General features: G+C 41.3%; 2 protein-coding genes across 2 annotated transcripts; both read left to right on the forward strand.

Annotated features, from left to right (window-relative positions):
• The first annotated feature begins 228 nt into the window (after window positions 1–228).
• On the forward strand, window positions 229–11,298 carry khsrp (KH-type splicing regulatory protein). The gene is made up of 19 exons (XM_086120602.1): window positions 229–710; window positions 873–1,258; window positions 2,931–3,033; window positions 3,136–3,189; window positions 3,270–3,306; window positions 3,406–3,470; window positions 3,557–3,628; window positions 3,724–3,781; window positions 6,548–6,695; window positions 7,375–7,473; window positions 7,562–7,663; window positions 7,944–8,046; window positions 8,219–8,343; window positions 8,561–8,851; window positions 8,932–9,041; window positions 9,138–9,226; window positions 9,878–10,078; window positions 10,190–10,374; window positions 10,535–11,298. The coding sequence occupies exons 2-19, from the start codon at window positions 1,169–1,171 to the stop codon at window positions 10,541–10,543; spliced, it is 1,941 nt and encodes a 646-aa protein (XP_085976728.1). The 5' UTR covers window positions 229–710; window positions 873–1,168; the 3' UTR covers window positions 10,544–11,298.
• A 1,171-nt stretch (window positions 11,299–12,469) lies between these two features.
• Window positions 12,470–22,293, forward strand: dcaf15 (DDB1 and CUL4 associated factor 15). The gene is made up of 13 exons (XM_086119275.1): window positions 12,470–12,832; window positions 14,231–14,328; window positions 14,431–14,569; window positions 15,243–15,349; window positions 16,122–16,249; window positions 16,382–16,543; window positions 17,236–17,790; window positions 19,035–19,126; window positions 19,725–19,847; window positions 19,924–20,000; window positions 20,078–20,182; window positions 21,015–21,130; window positions 21,410–22,293. The coding sequence occupies exons 1-13, from the start codon at window positions 12,740–12,742 to the stop codon at window positions 21,463–21,465; spliced, it is 1,851 nt and encodes a 616-aa protein (XP_085975401.1). The 5' UTR covers window positions 12,470–12,739; the 3' UTR covers window positions 21,466–22,293.
• Window positions 22,294–23,086: the final 793 nt, after the last annotated feature.

Below are 23,086 nucleotides of genomic sequence, written 5' to 3' on the forward strand. Positions count from 1 at the left end.
ACTTTTAAAATAATACGTTACTTGTTTTACAAAAAAAAAACGTTTTAATGTGATTTGCCACAATGGCCGTTTTTTCAGTTCAATGACTTAGTCTGTCAATCAAATCACATAAGGCGGAGCCAGTTAAGAGATTGGCTGATTCTTTACACAGACATGAGCAGCCGCACTTGCATCATCGATTCAAGCGCGAAGAACCCTTCGGGACACGAGACAGAATGGCCGCAGGAGACGTCAATTTCAGAGTTTCTCAGAGAGGTTGCAAATCGCTTGGATAGTTGGGGATAAAAAGTTTTTATCTGAGCCTGAGAGGATTGCAGCAGCAGAGTGTTTTGGATGAGGTGGTGCCTTTAAATTTTAAATTCACCTAACAGTCCAGCCTCGATGCGATCAAATGCTCAAGATTTTGGTCACGCTCAGAAGTTTATCCATCCATCCATCTTCCGATCCGCTTAACCTCAAAAGGGTCTCGGGGCACTCAGAAGTCCAACCCAGTAAATGTGATTGACGGGCCAAGTTATTCTTGTGAAAAACGACATTATGTCATAGAAAGTCCATTGTGGATAAGCACAAATACATAAAAAAAGTCATTTTTTTAAAATTATGACATTGTTAGAATAAACATTACTTACTTAAGTCAGAATTCTGATAGAAAAGTGAGAATCTTGCCAACCTTTTTTTTCTTCACAGGCCCTAATCTTCTTCCGTTTCAGGTGAGTCTTTGTTAATCTATGCCAGAGATGTATAGTGACATGTAGAATTCATGAAAAGTGAATGTATCATATTTCAGTAATCGTACGACTTGTGACTTGTTTGGGTGCTGTGCCTTAAATATTTTGTCTTTTTTCTGCCATGGATGACGGCGTCTCGCGCAGGCGTCTGTTGGTTCCACTCCAGACCAGGAGGTGACGCAGTTTTGAGGCGTTGACATCAGATCTCCAAAGAGAGGAAAAAGGCTGAGAAAGGCCGGACCGGGGAGGGCAGAGGCTAGCGTAACATTGATTGGTTATTTTAAGCAGGGAACTTTGCCGGCGTGGTAAGCGATCTCCCTCACATTGGCGTTCTTGCGTCGCTCAACACAAGCTTTGGCCTACCCGCTTCAGCGCAGCCCGACCCGGCCAAAGCCACACGGCCTGCCCCCCGTGTGTCGTTCCTCCTTAGTGTGATCACCATGTCCGACTTCGGCTCTTTGCCGACTAACGGCGTCGGCGCCGGAGCGAAAAAAGACGCTTTTGCGGACGCAATGGAAAGAGCCAGACAGGTAAAGCGTAATAATCGCACGCTGCAGGATGCAACTGTCGAGCCATTTAGCTTCGGTCGTAGCCGATCGCTCGATTAACCCCGTTGTTAGCTTCAGTTGACTAGCTAGGTGGTAGCGATATGCTACCGGCAAGTGAAGCCCGCTATAAGGCGCCGATTGTATTGTGACCGAAACTGAATCCAAATTACAATTTAGACTGTCGTATTTTGAGTAGATCGGTCGTGAACTGCAGAATCCTAGTCATTTTATAGATTTTCCGTTCATATACACTGTATATATATATATTCCGTTAAAGCCACTGAATGAAGCGAACCTAAACGCCAGGCGTGTGCGATTGCTGCATGCGAATGGAGTGTCACAATGTATATTAACTTCTTTTGCACAGTAGAATTCCAAATAATACCATACTGCACTATTTACTATATTGCACTTGATGTTTGTCTGGTTCACAGTCTCAAAACCTAGAGAAGTGAAGGACCAACTGAAAAGAAATCAAAATGTAAATGAAAGGAAATTCAGTCACACATTTGTGTCTAGAAATATATTGGAAGAAAAAAAGACTCCCAAAGCCAAGTCTTGATTAGGTCAAATAATGATCCCTGTAATTTCTAACATCCAGAAAACAGGTAGTTCTAGAAGTGTAGCCGAATATTTCCCAAATGAGGCAGTGAGTATTCTAATTCGTTGTCGTGTTTTCTCATGACATTGAATGAGTTGCAAGTGGGCTGTTCAGGTTGTCTGAGAAGATAGTAGAGTCTATCCATACATCCGTCCGCTATGTCTACTGCTTATCCTCATTAGTGTCACAGGTATGCTAGAGTCTGTCTCAGCTGACTTGCAGTGAGAGGCCCTTGACTGGGTGCCATTCAATCGGAGTGCACACAAACAGACAAACAAGCGTCAGCTAACCATTGAGCAACCAGACCGCCCTCATATTTGTGCTGTTAAATATTGTATTGTGGAATGCAAGTAGGCTTCATCAGGTCTGTTCAAAGACTAGCTAGGCTAGAGATGTTTTGTCTTCTGCTATTGGACATGAACTGATACACAACCTCAACAGTTTTGTTCTGATCGATTCAATGCCCTCGCCTCCAATTTCCCAAATGACTTGATACAGCAATATAATTGAATGGAATAAATTCCAGCCAGCTCTAAAACTTTCCTTTTCTCTTTAAACAAACAAACAAACATTACATAAAGCCCCAATTGTGAGAAGGTAGTATACATTCTTGTTTGTTGGTTTGTTTATTGAACATAAAACATACAGTAATAATTTGACAGAAAATAAGGTAGATAAAATAGTAAAAAGAAAGAAATCAGTCTTCATTCAACACAGTTATGTTCAAGGGAGTAGGAAGAAGTAAAAAACTTATCTAGTCCTACCCCGTTATGTGTTTATATCTAATAAATCATTTTTATATCAATCAGAAAAGAAAAAAAGTAAGATGAAAGAAGTCTCCATTAAGGCTCATACTTTACCCTTAACCGTGATATTTTTACAACTTTTGGTTTGTATCGGGATTATATACATCCACACCCTGGCACTCTTGTGTCAATTTTCTCTTGTATTCATTCTTGCACTTATCTTCATGCAAATTGTTGATTTTTTTTAATAGTCTACAAACCACATGTTCTCTCTTGAATTTTCAAGTGTGTCTTTCCATCTTTCTAGATTGCAGCTAAAATCAGTGGTGAGAGCGGTCACATGGCGAGCAACAATGGAGGAGCTGAGGGTTTTCCATTCGCTGCACAGAAACGATCACTCGAAGAAGCAGGTTGACAGTCAACTCAAACTGTTCTTTTTTTATTATTTATTTTTTTGGTTGTTGTCTGAAACTGCTATAATTGTTATAGGCTTACCATTTCCTTTTATTTAGATGAACCAGATGCCAAGAAGGTAGCATCACAGAATGAAAGAGATTCTTCATTGTGTACGTTGACAATGCACATTGATTCAACTGCTGGATCCGCTCACTTTCCAGCCACTCAAATGTTTCTCCTTCTCTTGCAGCTATTGGAGCCCAACTAGCTGCCCTGGCTCAACAGAGGTATGAGCTTATTTGTTTTATAATTTTCTTATTTCTTCCATAGTGTAGTGATGTAATGTGTTATGTAGCCAATATAATTTCCTATGTCACTGCTTACAGTGTCAGGCCCGCCACAATGACAGTAACAGAGGAGTGCAGAGTACCTGATAGCATGGTTGGTCTCAGTAAGTGCAGTCATAAAAAAGAAAGTATAGCTATGCTGTCCTATGAATGTTAAAATCGAAATCACAAATTGTCCACTTTCCTTTAGTTATCGGCAGAGGGGGTGAACACATAAACAAAATACAACGGGATTCTGGCTGCAAGGTCCAGATTGCACACGGTGAGCATCACAATGAGCATATTCACAACTTTTTGTATTCCTCTACTATTTTTGTTTATTTTTATTTTTTTGCCACATTTCTGTATTTATTTCAGACAGTGCTGGTCTTTCGGAAAGAAGTGTTTCTTTGACAGGTTCACCTGATGCCATAAAGTAAGCTCAGCTTCATATTTCAACTTTTTTTTTTCCTCCCTTCCACTGTTGAGCCATTCGAAACAACCTTTACAGTTTAAGCTATGACCAGTTCACATTCATGCCGTTTAATCAGAATAATGATCGGATCTGGTGAAAGAAGTAGAGAGAATGTTAATTAGATAGTTCAAACTCTTCATGAGGCTTTCCTCGGTTAAGATTTTTGGGGCCGATGAACAAGTTTAAATAAACCGGTTACTAATGTGATCACTAGATGGAGCACTATGTCTCGTTACTTATGTACTGTATTTTCCTGTGCTGTTTACTGAGTATCAGCTAAAGTATTGTCAAGCATGTTTGACAATGTTTAGTTATCTTTGCCACGTCCCAAGGAAGGAAAGAAAGGGAAAGGAGAAACCAAGGAGTGTGGTATAGGACTGGATGATGATCAAAAATTATAATTCTGATTTAATTAGAAACATATGACAGTGTACATTTTGCCACTGTCTTTTCACACTGTCATTTATCAGATATATTAATAAAGATATTAAAGACAGATTCAGACTGTGGTTATGATGGTGACTTGCAAAGCTTTAAACACATCTACGTCTGTCGTACATTTGCACATGTGATGCCAACTAATCACAGTAGTGTGTTTTTATTTTGTCAAGAGTGAGATTTTCAATGCTAAACCTACTCTCTGGGTTATATAAAACAAAAATAAATAACTTTGATCAATGGGTGGCAGTACAAGTCGATAGAGAGAGGATGGGAGTTTACTGCCTAACTCTACTGTGATCCTTGGAAGATGTTATGATATATTGTTTTCAAAATATTGTTTCCTATAGTCAGGCAGCAAGCCTCAATGTAAGCTAGATTAATAAAGTTACTCCTGGCACGGCGCCTCATTAAAAACACGATACAGTACCCCAAAATACTGTTGACTACATTTCACATACTGCATGTTTGTCACAATTGACAGACCATTTGAGCATACAGTATTAAGCATAGAAGACCAACAAGTACATTATACCTTACCCGACTGTCTGTGGCCAACCTAGAAGAGTGCGGTAAAATGCCTTTGAGTATTTCCTTAATTGGTAGTGCGGTAGGATGCTGGTGGTCTGAGTGGAAATGAATTCTAAACTGGTGATTAAAACGTTGATATACACGACAGCGACACTATCGGTCATAAAATACATTTTTGAATTTAGTATTGATGAATTCATTGCCAACAGTAGGGGTGGCGAGGCATTTGGTGAAGGTGGCAGCTGCTATGGTCCCAAGACTTGTGAAAATATCAAAAGGTAAAATAAATATGATGAACAGATAAGGGTAATGCTTATTCAAACTTTCAAAAGTGGATATAGCAGAATGAAAATGCAAGAGGTTTGAACTTCTAGTATTTATAAGCTCATTTTGTACCTGACAAAATGAATGGATTGTTCAAGAATTGTGTTTGAAATGCAGGGCATGAGGATTTGATGATAGTTTTGAGTAAATGAATACATACAAATAAAAAAAAATAATTTTAATGATCGGCATTCTTTTTTTTCCATAATCGTCCAGCTCTGATGTGATTTGAATTTGAAAAGTTTATTCAATAACAGATCAGCATAACTTGATTTTTAGTCACAATAAACCTGCTTTCAAAACATGCTGTACATAAAATCACAACTCAATACTTTAGTTGGAACATTTTTGAAATATTTTAATGATGAATTCAGCTAGACAGCTAAATTTAGCCATTTAAAACAAATTGTATATGCATTGGGCGCTTTGTATTAATACTGTAGTGGCGTGTCTCCATGTTATAACATGGGATATTTGTAAAGAAAGAGGTCCCACAGATGATAAAAAAAGGAACCCCCCCTCCCAAAAAAACAAAAACATTTGCCTAAACACAGGTAGTCACGTTTTTTTGTTTACCTTAAGCGCAGGTACCGTTAGACACTTTTTTCCCCTCCCCAAACAATGCCAAATGCATCTATCTGGTTTCACAGTAGCGTCCCAGAACCTTTCTCAGTCTCTCGTGTCGACACATGAGGCAAATTCTTCAACGAGCCTCATCACACAGCCTTTGGAAACCGGTTTATTTTTTGGGGGCATGTAGATGATGCTCGGACTTAAAAACGGTGTTTAAATTGAGGCTGTTGCTCCATGGCCGGATTTACTGTTGTCCAGGGATAGCTCCTGTCGTACGTTGCCACTGATGGTAGGAGTCGGTTACCAAACAAACGAGAGCAGTGGAAACAAACACTGCTCATTGTCCAGAAAGTACATTAGTTGTCTTATAGTAATGGTGGACATGGAATTTAAAAGTTGCATATTCCATAATTATAAATTGCCCTACATTATAAGTCAGACCAGTCCAAAAAATGCATCATGAGGAAGAAAAACACATATTCGATCATGAGTGTAAGTCTTATATTTTGAGGGGAATTCATAAAACCCGAAATCCAGAACAGCAGAGCTGAATCGCTCACCCCAAAATCAGCGTTCCCTAATCATGTTCCTGGCAGTGACGGAGTTCCATGACACGACACGGGATTTGAGTTAAAGTAAGCCATTTTAAACTACAAAGAAAAACGTTTCTGGAATTAGAAGCAGAAATTTCAAATCCAACTTACTCATTCACCGTCACCAACACGATTAGGAAACAGTGATTTTGTGTGTCAGTACAGACGCTAGCCAGGTATGCGTATTAGAGCAATTTAAGTTTTGTCTGTGCATGAAACCTTTCCAAAAGTACTTAACTTTTTACGTGTGTACCCTTTACTTTTTCAGGAGAGCAAAGGCGCTCATAGATGAAATCATATCAAGGGGACATGATTCACCCAATGGGCAGACAGGTTCCATGCAGGAGATGGTCATCCCTGCAGGCAAGGCTGGCCTTATTATAGGCAAAGGAGGAGAGACCATTAAGCAGCTACAGGTTTGTAAAATGGATCAGAAAGCACTAATCTCATTTCAAAAAGTGTGACGAGTGTGAAAATTCATCTGGCATCGGGCCAAGATGTGTCAAATTGATCAATTTCATACTTTTTTTTAATAAGAAAGTCTCCACATGGGTCTCTTATTAGCTACATCATAGGTATCTGATATTTTTGTCTAATTAAAGAGAAAACTGGACTAATCACTTCTCTAGAACCCTCCATAACTGAAACATTTAGGTAAAAACAATTATTGGTACTCAAGTACATAACCTATTCTCCCTCCCACACTGTTCTTCTCACGAATGTTCCTTTTGCGCTATGTAATGGGGAAGTCAATCCCCAAAGTTTGAAATGAAATGTAGCAATGTAAAGCGTCATACAACAAATATAAAGGCTGTGAACAACTCGCCATAATGCTAAACCAAGAGGTGTTCAAGTGGTTGGGGACTACTGACCCCAGGACATGCTGGAGAGACTGTTTCTTAGCTGGCTTGGGAACGTCTCGGAATTCCACCGGAAAGGCTTGACAAAGTGGCTGGGGAGAGGGAATTCTGGATTTCCCTACTAAAGCTGCTGCAGCCCCCACTTAATCTGACCCCGATAAGCGGAAGAAAACGGATGGATGCATGACACTCATTTATTCAGCCGTACATTTGTAACACTCTTGTAATTTTGAAGGAACGAGCTGGAGTTAAAATGATTCTTATTCAAGATGGATCCCAGCCGCCGAACGTAGATAAACCACTGCGCATCATTGGAGACCCATTCAAAGTGCAGGTGCTTGAAAGTCCTGTTATGATAGAAACATGCTTTCAGTTTTGAGTGTTTTTGCATTTCAATCATTTGGTTGTGTGTCGTTTTGCAGCAAGCTAAAGAGATGGTCAATGAGATTCTACGAGATCGGGATCACACTGGTTTTGGGGACAGGAATGAATATGGCTCAAGAATGGGAGGTAGTGGCATTGATGTAAGTGTGGCTTGAAATTTTGAGAAAGTTCTTGAAAAATGAAACTAATCGCTACTTCCAAATAATTTTAGCCAGTTAAATGCAGAGCACCTGTTACTCACCGCCCTCACATATACATACCGGTAGTCTTTCTCTCACTGCCATATATTTCTTTTTCAGTAAGTCTACAGTATGTGTCTGATTATTTTACTGCTGCACAGCAGCGGAAGCACAAAAGGCTAAAATTGATCTTGAAATGTTCTTTAATACAACCATGTGATTCATTTGTGGGATTTTACAGATAGCTGTCCCTCGCCATGCAGTGGGAGTCGTAATTGGAAGGAGTGGCGAGATGATTAAGAAAATCCAGAGTGATGCTGGAGTGAAAATACAATTTAAACCAGGTGAGTGCTTTTGGAACCGCGTATTGCACGTTTTCATGACAGTTTTTGCCAGGTTTTGTACTTGAAGGTGAGGTTTTCTAGATCACATGATCAGCAATCTGGGCCAATCGTTGGCTCTTTAACTACACGTCCAGCACTTTCTAAACATGTTAAACATACACTGACCTTTCAGATGATGGCACCGGTCCTGAAAAAATTGCTCACATTACGGGTCCCCCTGACCAGTGTCAACATGCTGCCTCCATCATCACAGACCTGCTACAGAGTATCCGTACCAGAGATGACGGGGGTCAGGGTGTAAGTATCCACTCAGCTGAAGTAACTTTTTTTTTTTTTTTGGTAATGATGCATGTATTGGTGCTGATATAGTATGTCTGTGCTGACACTCATGAAAATGCACCAATATTATGACACAAATATCAGTTCATCAGCCCGGCATACATCCAGTACATATGCCTGTCCATTTGTCTTTCTATCTGCTTGATAGTTTGACTTCTGAGTTTTTGTTCCCCAGGGCCCCCCTGGTGCAGGGATGCCTCCTGGAGGACGGGGACGCGGTCGAGGCCAGGGGAACTGGGGCCCTCCAGGGGGAGAGATGACCTTCTCTGTTCCTGCTCACAAATGTGGACTTGTAATTGGCAGAGGAGGGGAAAATGTCAAAGCCATTAACCAACAGACTGGTGCATTTGTAGAGATGTTACGACAGCCCTTACCAGATGGGGACCCAAATTTCAAAATGTTCACAATCAGAGGTTCCCCGCAACAGATAGACTATGCAAAGCAACTTATAGAAGAAAAGATTGAGGTACATTAAAGTTTTCCACTGACTGGATGGACTCACATTGAAGGATGTACTGATAACGGAAACGTGTCTTGTTTATCCAGGCCCCGTTGTGTCCTGTGGGTGGTGGTCCAGGTCCGGGAGGCCCCGGTGGTTCCATGAACCCATATAACCCCAACCCTTACAATGCTGGACCGCCTGGTGGTGCACCACAGTATGTAAACCCCTGAATGTTGGAATTGTCTTAACTTTTAGTCCTGGACTATCTGATGAACAAAAATCATTGAAGTTATCATTCCTGTCTTTACAGTGGTGGTGCACCAGGTGGTCCACAGTACTGTGCTCAGAGTTGGGGGAACAACTACCAGCAATGGCAGACTCCAGGCCCACAAGACCCCAGTGAGTACTCAAGACAGCTGCATTTATAGAGCATTTTGAAACAACCACTGCTGTACACAAAGTGCTACACATGGAACAAAAACAATTCAAACAACAACAAACCAATAGTCTAATGCTGAGTGCTCGGTACCATTTGTAAGTGTCTGGTCCATCAGATTCTGAAAGAAATTTTTGTTTGAAAATCTGATGCATCTGCGTGTCAAATCCTTGTAATCAGTCGAGGCGGGCGTTCAGAAGCTCACAATATAGCAAAAATTACAAAACGTGTTTAGCATTTCGGGTCAAATAATGAGACAGAAGGGCCTTAAAGACAAAAAAAAAATGGAAAAGGGGTAGTTAATGAATGACTGGAACAATTACTGATGGGCACTGACATCAACAAATACGAATACACTGAGATCATCAAATTTGATGACTCGCAGCATTGCTAAGGCTCATTGAAGATTAACGCGCAAAAGGCTCAGACTAATTACAATTAAGTTCCACATAATGCTGAGTTGTATTTTAAATCAGTTTTTGTTTTCATGACCGTCCATCAAAATATTTCTTCATGCAAAACCGGTCTGGAGTTGGTCTGGTTACAAAAACGAACGTGTGATAATATGCTTTACCATGCGCAGAAATTATTTGATCAATTCCTCCTACCATCAGATAAGGCAGCAGCAGACCCGAATGCAGCATGGGCAGCCTACTATGCACAGTACTACGGTCAGCAGCCAGGGGGCAGTATGCCAGCACAAACCCCAGCAGATCCTGGAGCAGCGGGAGACCAGAACCAAACAGCACAGACTGCTGGGGGTCAGCCAGACTACACGAAGGCTTGGGAGGAGTACTACAAGAAGATGGGCATGGGTACGTGTGTATCAGGAATCTCTGGTACCTAGAGTTAGTGAGTCTCTTCAACTCGCGTCTGGATGACAGTGGAAATTTGTAAGAATGTGCCTTGTGCTATTAATTTTTCAGTCCAGCCTGCTGGAGGGCCAGTGTCTACTCCAGGAACTCCGGCAGCACCAGCTGGAGGAGCAGCACCTGGAGGCCAACCAGATTACAGTGCGGCCTGGGCGGAGTATTACAGACAGCAAGCTGCCTATTATGGGCAGGGAGGGCAGGCCCCGGGGCAAGCTGCTCCGCCACAGCAGGGACAGCAGGTACCCTACCTCTGCCACTCCTAAGAATGCTTCAATAATGGGGGGGGGGAGTTTAAACTGGAAAAATATTGGAGTGATTCCTTAAAATGCTGCTTGTTACAGCTCTCCTCTGGTACTTCCATCTCACACAAAATTGCATGTGTTTGACTTCTCTTTCCAGGCGCAGTAATGCCGTTTTGTGTGGCTGGATGGTTTTGTTGGCTCTTGGGACTTCTGCTGATTGATTTCAGTTTTTGGCTTCAACCGTTCAAGACCATGATTGCACCATCTACTCTTATTTCAAAATCTTATTTTTAAACTTGATAGCTGACCGAGCCCCCCCCCCCCCCCCCCCCCCCGTGTAATAAGGGAACATGTTTTGCTCAAGCATTGGAACAACGCACTAATTAACTACCTTGAAAAGAATTTGTTTGTTCCTTACTTCACCTACACCTTGTAATAAGTCTTTGTTCTCAACATTATGAACCATAAATTAAGAGTATCTTCACTGCAGAAGCTCTACATTAATCATGTTCAGGTTCATGCGTTTGTTTGTTTTTTGAAATTCTGTTTTGACTCAAAACAAATCTCTTCTGGTACTTTTTAAACCACATTTAAAAGATGCTTGCTGACATTGCAGTTGTAATCTACGCTGCAATTGTTGTTTCTCATTTCATTCACTGTATTTTTTCCGAAGGGGATTGTGCGTGTCTGTATGCTACTCAACAGGAGAATGTGTGCAGTTTTGCTGTAAAATGGCAGTAGCTCATATGTTGGCTGATTGTGCGTTCATGTGTGGATGTGTCTTCCCTCTGGTTACTTCTACAACTTAATTGAAGGATGATTTGGGGGGTTTTCCGTTCCAATAGGCTCTCATTGTATTTTGTTATTTTTTTTACAGCTTGTTTTTAAATACTTAAAAATAAAAGATTCAAATCTACAACATCTCCAGGTTTGATGGAATGAGTAAATAAAATTGCTATACTGTATTAAACTCTATTTAGATTACGGGGTGTCCACTTTTGTTTTCATCAAGAACCACATAGTTGTGGGTGTAGCTAATGATAGGTGTGCCAAAAATTCAATGCTCTTTTTGAAACGTTTGGTGTAAGTCCACCCACAATAGAGTATACACTATTCTAATGCTCATTACAGACGGCATGAGTAGTTCTAAGGTGAATGTGATCAATGTTGCGTTAACGGACCCCTTTTTTGGGGTTCGTTTTCTTTGAGCTTTTTGTTACACCCAGACCGGTCAGACAAGAAGACTCAAAAGACAGTGAAAGGTCACAGTTTATGGAAATGATTAGGTTTGAAGATAACCAGTATTCTGTCAATCATTTGTTGAACTCTTGTACAGTGCCCTTTCCAAAGTATTTACACCCTTGGATTTTTAATCATTACATTACAACCCTTAATTATTAAAAAAGTACTGGGACCCGTTTTTTCCATCCCAGTCTCGGGTCTTTTTCAGACCCCAATGGGGTTTCTTCAAAAATGGCCCTGTATTTGGTTCCATGCAAAAGCAGCCCCAGACTATGATGCTGTGAACCCCACGTTTGCCAGTGGAGATGCTGTTTTCAAGGTGATGTGCACTGTTATTTTTATTCCAAGCATGACTTTTTGCATTTGGTCGGAAAAGTTCAATTTCGGTCTCATCTGATGGAGCAGCACACCTTCTTGTGTCTCCCAAAGTAGTTGGCTTTGCAAACTACTTTTAATTGTTGTCTCTGAGAAATGAATTTGTTTTTGCCACTCTTCCACAAAGGCCAGATTTTTGCAGTGTGCCATTTGTAATTGTCCTTTGAACATATTCCCCACCTCAGCTGTGGATCACTGCAGTTCATCCAGAGTGCTCATGGACCTCTGGGCCGCATCTCTTGATAAGTGCTTTCCTTATTTGGGATAAAAGTTGAGAGTGATTAATTAGCCAGCTCTTGGTAGTCACTGTAAACTAGAAATGTGAAGGGATAGAAGTGACGAAAATGCACAAACAAGACAAAACGCCATAAAAGTATACGTAACTGCCTTGTGACACTCCCCAGTTTAGCGATTCATTTGTGACACACGGCGATGACCTGACGTCATATTTAATAGACGACTCCAGTAAATGACGTCATTGATAACCGAACGTCTCATGTCTGACAGTTCTTTCTCGCTTCTCTGTTGACTGTTGTTATACGCGACTCTATCACGGCATAATAGAGATCTCCGTTGGAAGGATCCAACGTGGCAATTAAACAGACGATCGAGGATGTTACGAATAAAAAAATGAGATTCGACTCATGCTCGGGTTGGCGAAAAATTGGCCTTGTCGGTCTATCCCTGCATCAGCGGGCCAATCAGCGGCGTCCGGAGCGCGACACGAACAACAGTTCAGTCAGAGATGGCGCCCAGCTCGAAATCTGAAAAGGACATCAAACGCAAACCCCAAAGAAGACACAAAGACCATGTCGTAAAACTTCTCATGCGGGGGAAGGTATGCTTGTTATTTACTATACGCCTTCCTGTGGGTATGGCAACAATGGTTTTGGAGTAATATGATGTGAGCCTCCTTGTTTTCATGAGCGTCCGAGGCCAAGTTGTAGCTGCGACCTAGCTCGTTGGCTAACACACGCGAATTAACGGAAGGGAATCGTTGAAAGCTGCAGCACCTTTTTCATACCTGCTGCAATGGTATTACCATCGCTTGTGGGTTACACTTCGCTGTCGCGCTTAGATTGTGGTTTTGTTGGTCAATACGTTTACAAATACTTTGGACTCCTTTGCTAGATAGCATATACCTTAACATATGACGTGCGGTCCAGGCAAGCACGGGAGCAAGAGCCTCTCAGTCCACTCCCCTACATGGGAAGAGTAAATAAACAAAACAAAGAAAACAACAATGATTACATCAATTTATATTATGTTTTAGATTTCTGGGTCGTGTTTTAATTGATTTTCGTTTTCAATTCAGTGTCAATGAGGGCCTGCGTGGGTTTTCTCCGGGTGCTCCGGTTTCCTCCCACATTCCAAAAACATGCATGTCAGGCTGATTGGACGCTCTGAATTGTCCCTAGGTGTGGGTGTGGGCGTGAATGGTTGTTTGTCTCTGTGTGCCCTGCGATTGGCTGGCAACTGATTCAGGGTGTCCCCGCCTACTGCCCGAAGACGGCTGGGATAGGCTCCAGCACCCCCCGCGACCCTAGTGAGGATCAAGCGGTTCGGAAAATGGATGGATGATTCCATCATTAAAATTAATGAAATATCTGAAGTTTCATATTTTCTACATGGGCTAACGGGACCCAGGCAGGTCACTTTCAGTGCCTGCAGAGACTGCGTACACTTTAAATGCTGACGCAAGCAGTTGGCAGGCGCCCTCATACAAAAAACATACCTAGTTGTTTTTATATCGCCAGACACACATGTCCTGCACATGCTCACGTTCAGCAGTATGTATCATATATTTAATGTGTGGGACATATTTAGTCTTTCTGATCTGCCAGAAACGCTACTCAAGTGCACGGTGGAGTCCAAGTATCCTGCTGCTGCCAACACATCTTCCTTTTTGGGTTCATATTATTATATGCAAGGAGTCAGTGCCTCACCATGAACCTCACTGCACGTCACTGACTTAAAAGTTTGTAATTTAATATTTAAGTTAAATTACATTAGATGCGACTTTGTCATTACTCATGTAACAATTATATAGCAACAAAAATCTTTTGAGCTTTAGCTGCTTATGATGACAGCTCAATGCCCAATAGTGTGTAAATATACCATAACAACCAAGGGTTTTCATGAACCGTCAGTATTGCTTTGCATCGTGTCACCCTTTTCCCAATCAATGAAGAAACTAGCGGACAAGTCTTTTAGTTATAATTGTTCCATTCTGCAGCTTTCAGGGCAGTTCTCTCAGCATCTTTTCAGGAAGCTCCCTCCTCGAGTGTGTGTCCCGTTAAAGAACATTGTCAGTGAGGAATACCTGAGAGCAGGGTAAGTGTTAGGAATGACAACTAACATTTAACGTAAGCAAACTAGTGTTGATTCACACAAGTCGGTGTTGCGGTGATGCAATCATTGCCTGTTTGGTTCCAGGCATATCTTTCTTGGCTTCACAAAGTGTGGCCGCTACGTTCTGTCCTACACCAGGGACTGGGGAGAGGATGATGAGTTCTATTTCTATACTTACCATCTCTATTGGTGGGAGTTTAATCTCCACAGTCGACTCAAGCAGGTAAAAATAAAGCATTACTCAACTTTATGTTAGTCTTTTATTTCATGTTATGTTAGGCTTAAATGTCAATGCAAATATGAAAGACAGTACTGTATATACATTGATGAGGCATGGGCCGATAACAGATTCTGCCGGTATGATAACTGTGAGCTAAAATATCGCGGTGTCACAGTATTAAAATTACAGCTTTAAAATGTCCTCTTTTTGAAATATTTGATTAAATTAAAAACTCTAAAGGAATCCGTGTAATTATAACGGGGTCTTTTTCGTCAAATTTTTCTCCGTCCCACCTCCTCTGTTTGAAAATACTCACACAGAAGGAGGAAAAGTTAATTGGGGGCAATTGATTTCAAAGAGGTGCCTAATCAATTCTGCAAGTAGCCACACATATTATGCCCTGCTTAAAAGTCCCCTCAAAAACGGAAAGAGTTCATTGCCGATGACAGCCAGCTTCAGCTTGACTTTTTAAAACCATGATAAACAGGCAAACCGGTAGGTAATGAGTCCTACCTAACATTGACTGCTCTGAGAAAGATAATTCAAACAAAGCTAATTGTAGCCTCAAGACATTTATATGGTAGTGTACAATTCAATTCATCATGATTCTGTCGCAGGAGAATTAAGTGAATCATCTCACATCTTTTTTTTTCTATTGGATATGTTTTCATTCTAGGTCCAGTATGTGCGCCTGTTTGCAGGCGAAGAAATCTACAATGACCTTTACCTCACTGTGTGCGAATGGCCAAATGACCATTCTAAAATTGTCATCTTTGGTTTTAAGTAAGATTATATTTGTCATTCAGTAGCCATAGAGATGTCCTGATCACGCAAATCTGAGTCTTGGGTTTTGAATATCTGCCGATAGTACTGATGTGATACTTAGGCAATGCATTAAAAAAGTGGATAGAGAGATACAGTGATCCCTCGCTACTTCGCGGTTCGTTTATCGCGGGTTCAGTGCATCGCAGATTTTTTCAAACATATTAAAAAACTTTTTTTTTTTAACATATACATGGAGTACAGTACTGTATATGTTGCTCTATGTGACTCGCTGTTGTTTTGCAGCTTCTCGCGGACTTAATTTTTTTTTTTTACCTGTTTATGTTAATTGGATGCTACTTCGCGGATTTTCGTTTATCGCGGGTGGTTTTGGTCCCCATTAACCGCGATAAACAAGGGATTAATGTGTGTATACATATATGTATATATATACTGTATGTGTATATATATATATATATATATATATATATGTATATTTGTGTGTGAGTGTGTATGCATGCATGCATGCATAAATGCCCGCAGCTCTGTTCAGTTCACTAACTACACCGCTATGAAAAATAAAAACACAGAAACATAACATTGTGTGACCGAAAACCTAAGCTATTATTTTGTATTTGGCAAGATAATTGCACATTTGGATTATTTTGTAAGCTTTTTGATCTTAATGTTTAGAAAATGAATAAAACGGATCCTTTTCACCTTATACCGGATCAGTTGAAAATCACGTGATTAGCCCCGTTTGAATGTTTGTCTGCGTGCCGCAACCTTTCAGCTCTCTCCTGATGAACTTGATGAGCGCTGAGAACTACAGAGACATCTGCATCACAATTGTTTCGATGCCTCCACCTCAGCCTTGCGCTGAGTGCGGCACACTTCCCTCCACCACATCTGTACGCAATGGTAAACAGCAAAAACACACACACACACACACACATTCGCAATGGTAAACAGCAAACACACACACACACACACTCCTCTGATGACCTCACTTCCTTAGCTTGTCTCCTGTAATTGTCATGTGGGTCTCTGCAGGAAGCGGTCAGTGTCTGGAGCACGGCTACGTCCTCAACAGCAAGTATCAGGTGGTGTACCCCTTTCCCACTTTTCAGCCTGCTTTCCAGCTGAAAAAGGACCAGGTCATCCTGTTAAATACGAGCTACTCTCTGGTGGCTTGTGGCATCTCTCTCTGCCAAGGTAATTTAAATTTGCAGATAAATCTCAACTAACTCTGTCCATCACATATGGCATGTCCCTCCCATGTCCATTAATGGACTATCAGTAAAATGACTTTCAAAAGACAAGCTTGCACAAATCAGTCTGTTATGCTACACAAGTCTGCCCTACACCAACGCAGCTGAAAACAACTGAACTGTCGAGCAGTGTGCGAAATTCAGCAACTTGCTTTCATGAGTGGCTGACAGTCAAGCACAAACCGCAATGATATTGTCCCACATTGGTTTAATTTCACAATGATGTGTAAGCCTATATTTTTTGTTTATTTTAAACTTTATTTGGCTGTATGTCTTGATTTTTCTCTGCTTGCGCGTGACAAATTAAGTACATTCTCATTGATGCAATGCCGTTCCAAGTTCACTTCAGCCAACCTTGGCAAAATGGGCGAAAAAGCCAAATTTTTGCTTCATATGCACCGCCCGGAAGCATCTGCGCCTGATCATGCAAACTGCATTGACTTACTGTATATGGAAACGCGCCACCAGAAATGCTCAGCTCGCATTTGGGCTGCCCTCAGCATAAATCACTCACCTTAGACTGTCACGATAGCCAATTTTTCAAAATTATGCTCAATATGTTGTTGTGGTGCTGCGCCCCTGTTAACGGACATTTTCAATTGCAGTTAATTAATCGGCTTTATTTGTTTGTTTCAGGCAAGGCTGGTCCGTCGTCCCAAATTCTTTACACAAAGAGAGCGGCTTTGTCACGTCAGGCATCCCCACCGTCCTCTCCCACCACTTCATCTTCCTCATTGTCTGAGGGATCTCCTGATGAGGAGCCAACACAGAGCAGGTTAACCCCCACACCTCCTTCTTCCGGCCAATCGCAAGCAGCGATGCGAGCTAGAAAATTTGCAGCCGACCTCTTCCGACTGGCACAAGGTGGAGCCGGCGGAAGTGAAAGAGAGGGATCACAGAAACCCTCGGAGCCGTTGGTGGTTAACGCTCAGCAGGAGGAGCAGGATTGTCCAAAGGCGATGCAGAAAGAAACACGGACTTGTTCGCCACAAATGTTGACGTCCTGCCAGAGTTTAATGCAGTCATCAGAACAAATGTCTCCTGCGTCCTCTTCATCATTGCCTTCATCTCCTCCTACTCCATCTGCATCGCAGGAGGTTGACCCCAGTGAGCCTGGATATGTCAACTACTCATGTCTGCACTATTGTTTCCGTCCGGGCTTACTGGAGCAGAATACAGGAGGCGATACAGGTGACTGAGCAACTTACAGTATACGCACACCCGCAACAGTTGAATTAGATCCAATGCAACAGCGTTGTTTTGTCGAACATTCTGCCTGTTTAATTTTTCATTGCCATTCAAAGGGCTTTTCATTTTGTGCAGTACGCTTTGACACTTCTGAAAACTAACCCCAAAGTAATGAGATTATTGTTGAATTAATGTCTCAATCAAAGTCAAATTGAATTATCCTTACAAAGGCAGATTTTTGGATGGGCAGTTCTTGTATCTCTTAAATTTTCAATCTTATTTTAATGGCGGGCTACATTGTGTGTTTGTTGTGGTTTCCCCCGAGCGGGGCATGGGTGTTTATAACCTCATACTGTAAATGTATCATCGAAAAATGGAGCACATGAGTAGATGCTTGAGTACGAACCTTGGCATCAAGATCCCGTTTTGATTTACTTTCAGTGCAATAAAGGAACAAAGACTCGCTATATTTTTGGCTAAACGAGAAGACGTTTAATGGCGAGGGATGTAGCTGTAATGGCAATATTACGGGATTACAATTGTCACAATGTCGTCGTCGTCATGTCACGCTAGTAGCAGCACAGTTGTTGAAAAGCCCACATAATTTTCTGTTTGTGCAGTTCCAGCACCGTCTCGTGGTTAGTTTATTTGTGCGGTTTACTTTGAATTAGGCATGTTTTGGCCACCTTCATTTGAGACAACACGAACACTCATATGCAAGCAAATTCAAAGAGAAAAACTGCTCTGCTTATATCTCACATGGACAAAACTATGTTCTAATTAGACATACACTGCCATTAATGATAAATCAGTCACAGCAGCGAATATTTTTCAACCTCTGCATCAGAAGAGCCCATGAAAGGCTCTTTAAATGTTGCTGGGAGGAACATGCACTTCACTTCGCGCCGCAATGCATGATGCTCGCATGACGTCAGCTAGCCAGAAGCTAAGCTTGCACTGTGTTTTTATACAGACTAGGTGTGTGGCTCAAGCGAAGCACAGTTTTGCTTGTCGTCCCGAAACTAATCCAGCATATCAATAAATAATTGTCCCTGCATTTGATTAAGAGACAACATTATTTTTAAAAAATCTATCAAGTTTGGCACTTTTCAAGTGACTTTTTAAGTTACTTGCTGCTAGGAAGTTCACACTAGAGTCTACAAGAACATGTTTTTAGTTGTCTTGTGAAGCTGGACACCTTCAACCTTTTGCCTTTGAGATTTGCTCATTGTTTTTTTTGCGTCAAGGTTACGAAGATGATAAAGTGCAGCTGCCGTTCACGGTCACCGATCTTAAAGGGCGGAGCCTGCAGCTGATCAGCGAGCCACACGATGGACAGGTCAGTGACAGACTGGGGGTGCATACATCTTGGCAGATAATCACGAAAGTGACATCTGCCATGCCACCTATACTAATGGGCAATGTACATTTGACAACAAAGAGAAGATAGAAAAAAATGAACCACACAAAGAATGTCATTCTGTATAGGAAAAATAACCCATGATAGGCACACTAGCATAGGTTGCCATAAAAAGGAACTTTTTACAAAACCTTTGTGTGAAGTGACCACCTGACACCCAGGAATATACAAAACATGAATACAGTTTGAGATGGGGCGGAGATAAAAATCCCAACGCTGTGGGTTTTCTAACGAGCCAGAAGTGGTTATTTGCTCGTGTTGGCTTGAAACTATATGGCCGTGTCTTTTCTGGATCAACGCTAGAAGCATTTCTGAAGGCATTGTCATGATTCATTGTGCTGTGTTGTCCAGAGATTGAGCACATGTGACGTCACTCCCGGGTTATCTGGTCACGTTTCATAAACATTGCAAAAATTATTTCAAAGTTAGTAAAGGTGTGTGAAAATTCACCATGTTTTCAAATCAGTCACCGCAAAAGGCTTGGGACTGATTTGTGTGCATGTGTGCTTTTTTCCAGAGCGTGTGTGTCGAGCAGCTGACGCTGGACTTTGAGTATCTAATTAATGAGGTGATCAGGAAAGACGCTGCCTGGGCGCCGCAGTTTTGCTCTTTCAGCGACTATGATGTGGTCATATTAGAGGTAAGCAAACACGTGATGATTTGCAGCGTAGATTTGAATTGAAGCCTTCTAATGGGTTTTTCAATGTGTGTGTCAGGTGTGTCCGGAGACCAACACTGTGATGATTAGCATCGGTCTGCTGTTATTGGCCTTCTCCCCCTCAGAGCATTGCAGGTGCTTGTCGTCTTCTGTGACTTCTTCAGGAAAGAGTTTGAATTCCTTCTTGAAGCGTGCGCTTTTCCTCTCGCCAGGCCCAACACGTACCATTCAAACCTGCAGGTCAGTTGGGACCTGAACACGGGTGTGTGTTCCACTGTGGGCGTCGGTGACCTGACAGAGGTCAAGGGTCAGACCAGGTAAGCAAACACCCTGTGCGATACATGATCTACTGTGCGTTTGCCTCACATCATTTTGCAGAGTCGGTGGTGTTGGGTTAGGTTGAAGTCAGTGTTTAGCAAAGTATGGCCCGCGGGCTGTGTCAGGCCCGCTGAGCATTTACATTGAGTCCGGTGACCGTTGTTGCTTTAACGGATTTCTATTTCTCCTAAAATTGCTGAATTAAAATTTAGGTATGACAAAATAAAACATTTGTAAATTAATCCAAAGTTTTGCATTAAGTAATAGGTTGAGTTGAATTAATAAACCAAAATGTGAGCAGATTTGCTGTTAAGAGACTGAAATTTTCAGTATTTGGACAGTTTTAAACACGACTTTTCCTTAATTCTTTTAGGCAGCGTGTATGAGCATTACAAAAGCAAATATCAATGGCATCTGATTCCTCGAAAAAGGTTTCAGCCGATTAAGTGTCAAAAATAATGACATACCCTGTAAGTTACGCTAATGGACATTTTTGACCAGGTTATGTCATCCCTGTAACGTGTCCGTGCTGTAACACGCTACTTTGTGTTCATTTTGAACTTGTTTCCTGGTCTATTGTGGGAAAAAAAATGCTGTATTGCCATAATTTAATTGGCACTCCTAACCATCTCAGGTTATATATTCTTCTTTTGAGAGTTTTTTTTTGTTTGTTTTTGTTTTGATCGGTGTAATCCTGTAACATTTATTTGATTATCAATTTAATTGTGGGTTAGTAAAACAGTAATTATTGATTATCCAATTAATTTTGAACCTCTAGTAATAACATATCCATGCAGTAACGTACAGTATGCAACTTGTCTTTCGTGTTAGCGGGCGTGTATGGAGTTCTTACAGGAAGTCGTGTGTGAACACGCTGATGAAGTGGCTCATTCCTGAGAGCAGCTCGCGCTACATCAATCGAATGACCAACGAAGGACTACACAAAGGTCAGTTTGACCTGCAGGTTTACAGTACACTTCATTACAGTATTACGTTTGCCTGAGGCTTGTATCTGTTTTGTATTTTGTATAGCATTGTTTTTTTTTTCTTTTTAAGCCAGTTTTGTGTTTAAGTCAGACTTATTTAGATACATTCATCTTGTACAATCATTGCACGGATTCTCAAAGCGGCTTCAAACTCTTGATTTTGAGGGTCGAAAAGTGCTTGGAGTTTGATTAAAAAGGCTTAAGAATTGTTGACTTAATGGTTACTCGCCTCCCATGTAGGATCATCTCTTCAGGTGTTGGCTGATAGCGACAGATGCACTTGGATTGTTCTGTGATGTTACAACGCAATGGGTACAAATCAAAAGGAGAACGGCATTGGGGCTGAACTGCACTGTGATAACATGTACACATAAAAAAACTGTACTTGCTGTCATATCTGTACATATTTTTTTCCAATTACACATTTGTATTTACTTAATGTTTAATTTGTAAGTACAAAAAGCAAGCGCTGGACTGGATGAAGATTCTGACAACTGTTTGCGTCGAGTTCTTTTCTTACAGAGTATAAAATAATACCTGAAGTGTTTGTGTCTGCAGGAGAGAGTACTGATGTATGTCAACTTGCATCTGTGTCATACATGCATTTGTGTCTACAATGGGACTGATTATTGCTGCTTGTGAATAACTTGTTCCTTCCTGTGGCTGAAACCAGCCTGGCCCCATTCTGTAGACTCACGAGGCTGCCATTTTTCCTCATAACATGGAACAAAGCAATCCTCTGTAACTCTAAATATCCTTGGGTGAGGTTTATAAAAAAAAAAGTGTTTAACGCAGGGGTGTCCAAAGTCGGTCCTCAAGGGCCGCTGTCCTGCCTGTTTTCCAGCTTCCAAGGAGCAACACACCTGAATCAAATCATCAGTATCGTTCTAATGCTGCTTCAGAGCTGGCTGATGAGCTGATCATCTGAATCAGGTGTGTTGCAGCCGGAAGAAAGGGAAAACAGGCAGGAAAGTGGCCCTCCAGGCCCGCAGCTGGACATGCCTGGTTTAACGGCTGTTGGGTGTTTTCAAGTCCCATACATGTTTAACTGATTAATGTCATGTATGTTCCTCAAAAGTGATGATTTTGTTAAAATGAACTATTAAAACATTTTGTGTTGTGGATATGAGTCAATTAATATTTGGTGGGGTTTTTTCCTCAATTTTTGTAATGTTCACACAAGTACAAAATGTGTCTTGGAATGCAGAAATGAGGGGTTTCCAAACTTTATTAAGCCAAGGCACCCATTTTACATTGGGAAAAATCTCATGGCACGCCACCGAACAAAAATAAGAATACTGAAAATGATCTTGTCTCAATTTACTCTCGAATTGACTTACTCAGTGTGTGAAGTCTGGGCCTGATAAACACCAAGCTAAATCATACTTGCAGAAAGCCATAATTTACGGTAGTCCTTCTACCATCTAATGGAAGAGTGTTTAAGTTCTCCGCTTCTGTCACTGGCATAGATAAAATAATGAGATATTTGTAATAAATTTCAGACAAATTTGGTGAAATAAGGGAACTTCCCGCATCAAGCCTGCTGATCTCTTTCGGTGCACCAGTGTTCCACAGCACACTGGTTGGGAGTCTCTTGCTGTAAACAAATTATGCACACATTTGAGAACGCAATCACAACCTTGTAGTCAAGGATAATAAAGCTACAAAGATCACAGATTGTACAATGTTCTTAAAGAGGGTTATCAAGAGGACCTCTTGTTGAAAGGTACAGCAGCATGAGCTTTAAAGGTAGAATCCACATTACAGCATATGAACAATAACACAACTATCTCACTTAACTTTTTTTTTTTTTTTTTTGCTGTGGCTTTCTGCCTGCACAACAAACGCGCCAACTGTTTTACAGCGATCTCGGAAAGTAATTGATCATGAAATCCTGATAAAATAACCAATCCTGAT

Source organism: Hippocampus guttulatus, chromosome 9 (genome assembly GCF_054856545.1).
Source record: "Hippocampus guttulatus isolate MCC_2025c chromosome 9, RoL_Hgut_1.0, whole genome shotgun sequence".
NCBI classification, from domain to species: domain Eukaryota; kingdom Metazoa; phylum Chordata; class Actinopteri; order Syngnathiformes; family Syngnathidae; genus Hippocampus; species Hippocampus guttulatus.